The sequence below is a fragment of the Podarcis cretensis genome (assembly GCF_951804945.1).
Source record: "Podarcis cretensis genome assembly, chromosome: Z".
NCBI classification, from domain to species: Eukaryota; Metazoa; Chordata; class Lepidosauria; order Squamata; family Lacertidae; genus Podarcis; species Podarcis cretensis.
The window spans coordinates 2,374-12,500 of NC_137184.1; the positions used below are offsets into that span (position 1 = coordinate 2,374).

At 33.2% G+C, this 10,127-nt stretch overlaps 1 protein-coding gene across 1 annotated transcript in view; it reads right to left on the reverse strand.

Moving 5' to 3' along the window:
• Nucleotides 1-3,046: 3,046 nt before the first annotated feature.
• Nucleotides 3,047-10,127, reverse strand: part of LOC307207784 (spectrin alpha chain, non-erythrocytic 1) — a gene marked incomplete at both ends in the record, with an annotated part of 83,974 nt that continues 76,893 nt past the window's right edge. The window contains 2 exons of the mRNA XM_079961846.1: nucleotides 3,047-3,094; nucleotides 6,080-6,115. Coding sequence (XP_079817972.1) covers nucleotides 3,047-3,094; nucleotides 6,080-6,115 — 84 coding nt within the window. The remainder of the gene's footprint in view (nucleotides 3,095-6,079; nucleotides 6,116-10,127) is intronic.

Sequence of the window (10,127 nt, forward strand, 5' to 3'; positions counted from 1 at the left end):
GAGAACGAGGGGAAAAGAGAGGAGAGGGAAAGAGAGAAGGAGAAGAGGAAACAGAAGGAAAAGAGAGAAGGACAGAAGGAGAGGAAAAGAGGAGAGGAAAAGGGAAGGAAGAAGAAGAGGAATAGAGAGAAGAAGAGGAGAGAAGGAAAGGAAAAGAGAGGAGAAGAAAGAAGAAGAAGAAAGAGAGAACGAGGGGAAAAGAGAGGAGAGGGAAAGAGAGAAGGAGTAGAAGAAACAGACGGAAAAGAGAGAAGGACAGAAGGAGAGAAGGAGAGGAAAAGAGAAGAGGAAAAGGGAAGAAAGAAGAAGAGGAATAGAGAGAAGAGGAGAGAAGGAAAGAAAAAGAGAGAAGAAGAAAGAAGAAGAGGAGAGAGAGAACGAGGGGAAAAGAGAGGAGAGGGAAAGAGAGAAGGAGAAGAAGAAACAGATGGAAAAGAGAGAAGAAGGAGAGAAGGAGAGAAAAAGAGGAGAGGAAAAGGGAAGAAAGAAGAAGAGGAATAGAGAGAAGAAGAGGAGAGAAGGAAAGAAAAAGAGAGAAGGAGAAGAAAGAAGAAGAGGAAAGAGAGAACGAGGGGAAAAGAGAGGAGAGGGAAAGAGAGAAGGAGAAGAAGAAACAGACGGAAAAGAGAGAAGGACAGAAGGAGAGAAGGAGAGGAAAAGAGAAGAGGAAAAGGGAAGAAAGAAGAAGAGGAATAGAGAGAAGAAGAGGAGAGAAGGAAAGGAAAAGAGAGGAGGAGAAGAAGAAACAGAAGGAAAAGAGAGAAGGACAGAATGAGAGGAGAGGAAAAGAGGAGAGGAAAAGGGAAGAAAGAAGAAGAGGAAAGAGAGAACGAGGGGAAAAGAGAGATGGAGAAGAAGAAACAGAAGGAAAAGAGAGAAGGACCGAAGGAGAGAAGGAGAGGAAAAGAGGAGAGGAAAAGGGAAGAAAGAAGAAGAATAGAGAGAAGAAGAGGAGAGAAGGAAAGGAAAAGAGAGAAGGAGAAGAAAGAAGAAGAGGAAAGAGAGAACGAGGGGAAAAGAGAGGAGAGGGAAAGAGAGAAGGAGAAGAAGAAACAGAAGGAAAAGAGAGAAGGACAGAAGGAGAGAAGGAGAGGAAAAGAGGAGAGGAAAAGGGAAGGAAGAAGAAGAGGAATAGAGAGAAGAGGAGAGAAGGAAAGGAAAAGAGAGAAGGAGAAGAAAGAAGAAGAGGAAAGAGAGAACGAGGGGAAAAGAGAGGAGTGGGAAAGAGAGAAGGAGAAGAAGAAACAGAAGGAAAAGAGAGAAGGACAGAAGGAGAGAAGGAGAGGAAAGGAGAAGAGGAAAAGGGAAGAAAGAAGAAGAGGAATAGAGAGAAGAAGAGGAGAGAAGGAAAGAAAAAGAGAGAAGGAGAAGAAAGAAGAAGAGGAAAGAGAACGAGGGGAAAAGAGGAGAGGGAAAGAGAGAAGGAGAAGAAACAGAAGGAAAAGAGAGAAGAACCGAAGGAGAGGAGAGGAAAAGAGGAGAGGAAAAGGGAAGAAAGAAGAACAGGAAAAGTGAGAAGAAGAGGAGAGAAGGAAAGGAAAAGAGAGAAGGAGAAGAAGAAACAGAAGGAAAAGAGAGAAGGACAGAATGAGAGAAGGAGAGGAAAAGAGGAGAGGAAAAGGGAAGAAAGAAGAAGAATAGAGAGGAGGAGAAAAGGAAAGGAAAAGAGAGAAGGAGAAGAAAGAAGAAGAGGAAAGAGAGAACGAGGTGAAAAGAGAGGAGAGGGAAAGAGAGGAGAAGAAGAAACAGAAGGAAAAGAGAGAAGGACAGAAGGAGAGAAGGAGAGGAAAAGAGGAGAGGAAAAGGGAAGAAAGAAGAAGAGGAATAGAGAGAAGAAGAGGAGAGAAGGAAAGGAAAAGAGAGAAGAAGAAACAGAAGGAAAAGAGAGACAGAATGAGAGAAGGAGAGGAAAAGAGGAGAGGAAAAGGGAAAAAAGAAGAAGAGGAAAGAGAGAACGAGGGGAAAAGAGAGATGGAGAAGAAGAAACAGAAGGAAAAGAGAGAAGGACCGAAGGAGAGAAGGAGAGGAAAAGAGGAGAGGAAAAGGGAAGAAAGAAGAAGAATAGAGAGAAGAAGAGGAGAAAAGGAAAGGAAGAGAAGGAGAAGAAAGAAGAAGAGGAAAGAGAGAACGAGGTGAAAAGAGAGGAGAGGGAAAGAGAGGAGAAGAAGAAACAGAAGGAAAAGTGAGAAGGACAGAAGGAGAGGAAAAGAGGAGAGGAAAAGGGAAGGAAGAAGAAGAGGAATAGAGAGAAGAAGAGGAGAGAAGGAAAGAAAAAGAGAGAAGGAGAAGAAGAAACAGAAGGAAAAGAGAGAAGGACAGAATGAGAGAAGGAGAGGAAAAGAGAGGAAAAGGGAAGGAAGAAGAAGAGGAATAGAGAGAAGAAGAGGAGAGAATGAAAGGAAAAGAGAGAAGGAGAAGAAAGAAGAAGAGGAAAGAGAGAACGAGGGGAAAAGAGAGGAGAGGGAAAGAGAGGAGGAGAAGAAGAAACAGAAGGAAAAGAGAGAAGGACAGAAGGAGAGAAGGAGAGGAAAAGAGAAGAGGAAAAGGGAAGAAAGAAGAAGAGGAATAGAGAGAAGAAGAGGAGAGAAGGAAAGAAAAAGAAGGAGAAGAAAGAAGAAGAGGAAAGAGAGAACGAGGGGAAAAGAGAGGAGAGGGAAAGAGAGAAGGAGAAGAAGAAACAGACGGAAAAGAGAGAAGGACAGAAGGAGAGAAGGAGAGGAAAAGAGGAGAGGAAAAGGGAAGAAAGAAGAAGAGGAATAGAGAGAAGAAGAGGAGAGAAGGAAAGAAAAAGAGAGAAGGAGAAGAAAGAGAGAACGAGGGGAAAAGAGAGGAGAGGGAAAGAGAACGAAAGGGAAAGAAGAGAGAACGAGAAAACGAGAGGGGAAAAGAGAAAGAGAAGGAGAGGAAAAGAGGAGAGGGAAAGAGAGAGGAGAGAATGAGAGGAGAGGAGAGGAAAGAAGGAGAGGAAAAGAGAATGAGGGGAAAAGAGAAAGAGAAGGAGAGGAAAAGAGGAGAGGTAAAGAGAGAGGAGAGAACGAAGTTTTACCTTGATGGAGTTGAATGTCGCCACTGTGTGAAGCATCAACTTGGCGGACTGGAGGCGAAAAAGGAGCGTTAATAGTAGTAGTAATTATTATTATTATTATTATTATTATTATTATTATTATTATTATTATTATTTATACCCCTCCCATTTGGCTGGGTTTCAGTAGCAGTAATTATTATTATTATTATTATTATTATTATTATTATTATTATTTATACCCCATTTGGCTGGGTTTCAGTAGCAGTAATTATTATTATTATTATTACTATTATTATTATTAAACCCATTTGGCTGGGTTTCAGTAGTAGTAGTAGTAGTAATAATAATAATAATATTAATAATAATAATAATAATAATATTTATAAACCTCCCACTTGGCTGGATTTCAATAATAATAATAATAATAATAATAATAATAATAATAATAATAATTATTTATACCCCTCCCATTTGGCTGGGTTTCAGTAGCAGTAATTATTATTATTATTATTATTACTCCCATTTGGCTGGGTTTCAGTAGTAGTAGTAGTAATAATAATAATAATAATAATAATAATAATAATAATAATAAATATTTATAACCCTCCCACTTGGCTGGATTTCAATAATAATAATAATAATAATAATAATAATAATAATAATAATAATAATTTATACCCCTCCCATTTGGCTGGGTTTCAGTAGCAGTAATTATTATTATTATTATTATTATTATTATTATTATTATTATTATTATTACTCCCATTTGGCTGGGTTTCAGTAGTAGTAGTAGTAGTAGTAATAATAATAATAATAATAATAATAATAATAATAATAATAATAATAATAATAATAATAATATTTATAACCCTCCCACTTGGCTGGATTTCAATAATAATAATAATAATAATAATAATAATAATAATAATAATAATAATTTATACCCCTCCCATTTGGCTGGGTTTCAGTAGCAGTAATTATTATTATTATTATTATTACTCCCATTTGGCTGGGTTTCAGTAGTAGTAGTAGTAGTAGTAATAATAATAATAATAATAATAATAATAATAATAATAATAATAATAATAATAAAAAATTATTTATAAGCCTCCCACTTGGCTGGATTTCAATAATAATAATAATAATAATAATAATAATAATAATAATAATAATAATTTATACCCCTCCCATTTGGCTGGGTTTCAGTAGCAGTAATTATTATTATTATTATTATTATTATTATTATTATTATTATTATTACTCCCATTTGGCTGGGTTTCAGTAGTAGTAGTAGTAGTAATAATAATAATAATAATAATAATAATAATAATAATAATAATAATAATATTTATAACCCTCCCACTTGGCTGGATTTCAATAATAATAATAATAATAATAATAATAATAATAATAATAATAATTTATACCCCTCCCATTTGGCTGGGTTTCAGTAGCAGTAATTATTATTATTATTATTATTATTATTATTATTATTATTATTACTACTACTCCCATTTGGCTGGGTTTCAGTAGTAGTAGTAGTAGTAGTAGTAGTAATAATAATAATAATAATAATAATAATAATAATAATTTATACCCCTCCCATTTGGCTGGGTTTCAGTAGCAGTAATTATTATTATTATTATTATTATTATTATTATTATTATTATTACTCCCATTTGGCTGGGTTTCAGTAGTAGTAGTAGTAGTAATAATAATAATAATAATAATAATAATAATAATAATAATATTATTTATAACCCTCCCACTTGGCTGGATTTCAATAATAATAATAATAATAATAATAATAATAATAATAATAATTTATACCCCTCCCATTTGGCTGGGTTTCAGTAGCAGTAATTATTATTATTATTATTATTATTATTATTATTATTATTATTATTACTCCCATTTGGCTGGGTTTCAGTAGTAGTAATAATAATAATAATAATAATAATAATAATAATAATAATAATAATAATAATAATATTTATACCCTTCCCACTTGGCTGGATTTCAATAATAATAATAATAATAATAATAATAATAATAATTTATACCCCTCCCATTTGGCTGGGTTTCAATAATAATAGAAATAATAACAGTAACATATCATTTCCCGCCCATCTGGCTGGGTTTTAATAGTAATAGTGACAGTAGTAGTAGTAGTAGTAGTAATAATAATAATAATAATAATAATAATAATAATAAATACCCCTCCCATCTGGCTGGGTTTCAATAATAATAGTAAAAGTAGTAGTAGTAGTAGTAGTAGTAGTAGTAGTAATAATAATAATTTATTTATACCCCTCCCATTTGGCTGGGTTTCAATAATAATAATAATAATAATAATAATAATAATAATAATAATAATAATTTATTTATACCCGTCCCATTTGGCTAGGTTTCAATAATAATAATAATAATAATAACAATAACAATAACAACAACAACAACAATAACAATAATAATATATTATTTCCCACCCATCTGGCTGGGTTTCAATAATAATAGTAATAATAGTAGTAGTAGTAGTAGTAGTAGTAATAATAATAATAATAATAATAATTTATTTATACCCCTCCCATTTGGCTGGGTTTCAATAATAATAATAATAATAATAATAATAATAATAATAATAATAATATATTGCCCGCCCATCTGGCTGGGTTTCAATAATAATAATAATAATAACAACAACAACAACAATAATAACAATAATAATATATTATTTCCCACCCATCTGGCTGGGTTTCAATAAAAATAAAAATAATAACAATAATATAATATTATTATTTATACCCCGCCCATCTGGCTGGGCTTCCCACCAAATACTAAAATAAATACTAAAATACCGTCATCCATCAAACATGAAAAACTTCCCTAAACAGGTCTGCCTTCAGATTAATGATTAATAATAATAATAATAATAATAATAATAATAATTAATAATAATAATAACGAAAACAACAACCTTCCGGATTTTTTTTTGGGAAGGGAGAAATTTATTTGCTTCCGAGGAGAAAAATAAGATTTATTCAGAGTTCTTACCTTCCAAGGCGACGCCGTTTTCGAATCGGTTTCATCCTGTTGATAATAATAATTTGTAATAATTATAAGAATAATAATAATTTGTAATAAGTATTTGTTTATAATAATAATTTGTAAAAAGTATTTGTTTATAATACTAATTTGTAATAATTATTATAATAATAACTATAATACTAATTTGTAATAAGTCTTTGTTTATAATAATAATTTGTAATAATTATAATAATAATTGTAATAATTATTTTTAATCATTTTGTTTATAATAATAATTTGTAATAAGTATTTGTTTATAATAATAATTTGTAATAATTATAATAATAATTGTAATAATAATTTGTAATAAGTATTTGTTTATAATAATAATTTGTAATAAGTATTTGTTTATAATAATAATTTGTAATAAGTATTTGTTTATAATAATAATTTGTAATAATTATAATAATAATTGTAATAATTATTTTTAATAATTTTGTTTATAATAATAATTTTAATAAGTATTTGTTTATAATAATTTGTAATAAGTATTTGTTTATAATAATAATTTGTAATTATTTGTTTATAATAATAATTTGTAATAATTATTATAATAATTGTAATAATAACTTGTAATAAGTATTTGTTTATAATAATAATTTGTAATAATCATTATAATAATCATTATAATAATAATTTGTAATAATTATAATAATTTGTAAAAATTATTTGTTTATAATAATAATTTGTAAAAATTATTCATTTATAATAATAATTTGTAAGAATTATTTCTTTATAATAATAATTTGTAATAATTATTTGTTTATAATAATTATTTGTAATAATTATTAGCAACCATTTATTACATAGTATTTTCACAACATTATTATTAGTAGATGTGGCTTTTGGGGGGATAGAGATCAAAATACGGTTTTTCGGGATCGGGATCGAAAGATGCGGGTTTTGGGGATTTATGGGATCAAAAATGTGGGTTTTTTGCGATCGGGATCAAAATATCTGGTTTTTCGGGATCGGGATGGAAAGATGTGGATTTATGGGATCAGAAAATGTGGTTTGCTGGGATCAAAAATGTGATTTTATGGGATCAAAAATGTGATTTTATGGGATCAGAAAAGGTGGTTTTATGGGATCACAAATGTGGTTTTATGGGATAAAAAATGTGGTTTTATGGGATCGGGATGGAAAGACGTGATTTTATGGGATCGAAAATGTGGTTCTATGGGATCGGGATCAGAAAACGTTTTATGGGGTTGGGATCGAAAGATGTGGTTTTATGGGATCAAAAATGTGGTTTTTATGGGATCAAAAATGTGGTTTTTATGGGACTGGGATGGAAAGACATGATTTTATGGGATCAAAAAATGTGGTTTTATGGGATCAAAAATGTGGTTTTATGGGATCGGGATGGAAAGACGTGATTTTATGGGATCGAAAATGTGGTTCTATGGGATCGGGATCAGAAAACGTTTTATGGGGTTGGGATAGAAAGATGTGGTTTTATGGGATCAAAAATGTGGTTCTATGGGATCAAAAATGTGGTTTTATGGGATCAAAATGTGGTTTTATGGGATCGGGATGGAAAGACGTGATTTTATGGGATCAAAAATGTGGTTTTATGGGATCAAAAATGTGGTTTTATGGGATCAAAAATGTGGGTTTTTTGGGATCGGGATCAAAATATCTGGTTTTTCGGGATCGGGATGGAAAGATGTGGATTTATGGGATCAGAAAATGTGGTTTTATGGGATCAAAAATGTGATTTTATGGGATCAAAAATGTGGTTTTATGGGATCAAAAATGTGGTTTTATGGGATCAAAAATGTGGTTTTATGGGATCGGGATGGAAAGACGTGATTTTATGGGATCGAAAATGTGGTTCTATGGGATCGGGATCGAAGGATGCGGGTTTTGGGGATTTATGGGATCAAAAATGTGGGTTTTTTGCGATCGGGATCAAAATATCTGGTTTTTCGGGATCGGGATGGAAAGATGTGGATTTATGGGATCAGAAAATGTGGTTTGCTGGGATCAAAAATGTGGTTTTATGGGATCAAAAATGTGGTTTTATGGGATCAAAAATGTGGTTTTATGGGATCAAAAAGGTGGTTTTATGGGGTCGGGATGGAAAGACGTGATTTTATGGGATCGAAAATGTGGTTCTATGGGATCGGGATGGAAAGACGTGATTTTATGGGATCGAAAATGTGGTTCTATGGGATCGGGATGGAAAGACGTGATTTTATGGGATCGAAAATGTGGTTCTATGGGATCAAAAATGTGGTTTTATGGGATCAAAAATGTGGTTTTTATGGGATCGGGATGGAAAGACATGATTTTATGGGATCGAAAAATGTGGGATTGGGGTGGAAAGACGTGATTTTATGGGATCAAAAAATGTGGTTTTCTGGGATCGGGATCAGAAAACGTTTTATGGGGTTGGGATCGAAAGATGTGGTTTTATGGGATCAAAAATGTGGTTTTATGGGATCAAAAATGTGGTTTTTATGGGACTGGGATGGAAAGACATGATTTTATGGGATCGAAAAATGTGGGATTGGGGTGGAAAGACGTGATTTTATGGGATCAAAAAATGTGGTTTTATGGGATCGGGATCAGAAATCGTTTTATGGGGTCGGGATCGAAAGATGTGGTTTTATGGGATCAAAAATGTGGTTTTATGGGATCAAAAATGGGGTTTTTATGGGACTGGGATGGAAAGACATGATTTTATGGGATCGAAAAATGTGGGATTGGGGTGGAAAGACGTGATTTTATGGGATCAAAAAATGTGGTTTTATGGGATCGGGATCAGAAAACGTTTTATGGGGTCGGGATCGAAAGATGTGGTTTTATGGGATCAAAAATGTGGTTTTATGGGATCAAAAATGTGGTTTTTATGGGACTGGGATGGAAAGACATGATTTTATGGGATCGAAAAATGTGGGATTGGGGTGGAAAGACGTGATTTTATGGGATCAAAAAATGTGGTTTTATGGGATCGGGATCAGAAAACGTTTTATGGGGTTGGGATCGAAAGATGTGGTTTTATGGGATCAAAAATGTGGTTTTATGGGATCAAAAATGTGGTTTTTATGGGACTGGGATGGAAAGACATGATTTTATGGGATCAAAAAATGTGGGATTGGGGTGGAAAGAGGTGATTTTATGGGATCAAAAAAGGTGGTTTTATGGGATCGGGATCAGAAAACGTTTTATGGGGTCGGGATCGAAAGATGTGGTTTTATGGGATCAAAAATGTGGTTTTTATGGGACTGGGATGGAAAGACATGATTTTATGGGATCGAAAAATGTGGGATTGGGGTGGAAAGACGTGATTTTATGGGATCAAAAAATGTGGTTTTATGGGATCGGGATCAGAAAACGTTTTATGGGGTCGGGATCGAAAGATGTGGGGTTTTATGGGATCAAAAATGTGGTTTTATGGGATCAAAAATGTGGTTTTTATGGGACTGGGATGGAAAGACATGATTTTATGGGATCGAAAAATGTGGGATTGGGGTGGAAAGACGTGATTTTATGGGATCAAAAAATGTGGTTTTATGGGATCAGGATCAGAAAACGTTTTATGGGGTCGGGATCGAAAGATGTGGTTTTATGGGATCGAAAGATGTGGTTTTATGGGATCAAAAATGTGGTTTTTATGGGACTGGGATGGAAAGACATGATTTTATGGGATCGAAAAATGTGGGATTGGGGTGGAAAGACGTGATTTTATGGGATCAAAAAATGTGGTTTTATGGGATCGGGATCAGAAAACGTTTTATGGGGTCGGGATCGAAAGATGTGGGGTTTTGGGGGGCACTGAGATCGAAAGATGTGGGTTTTGGGGGCGGGATCAGGATCAAAATATCTGTTTTTTTGGGATCGGGACTGAAAGATGTGGATTTATGGGATCAGAAAAGGTGGTTTTATGGGATCACAAATGTGGTTTTATGGGATCAAAAATGTGGTTTTATGGGATCAAAAATGTGGTTTTTATGGGACTGGGATGGAAAGATGATTTTATGGGATCGAAAAATGTGGGATTGGGGTG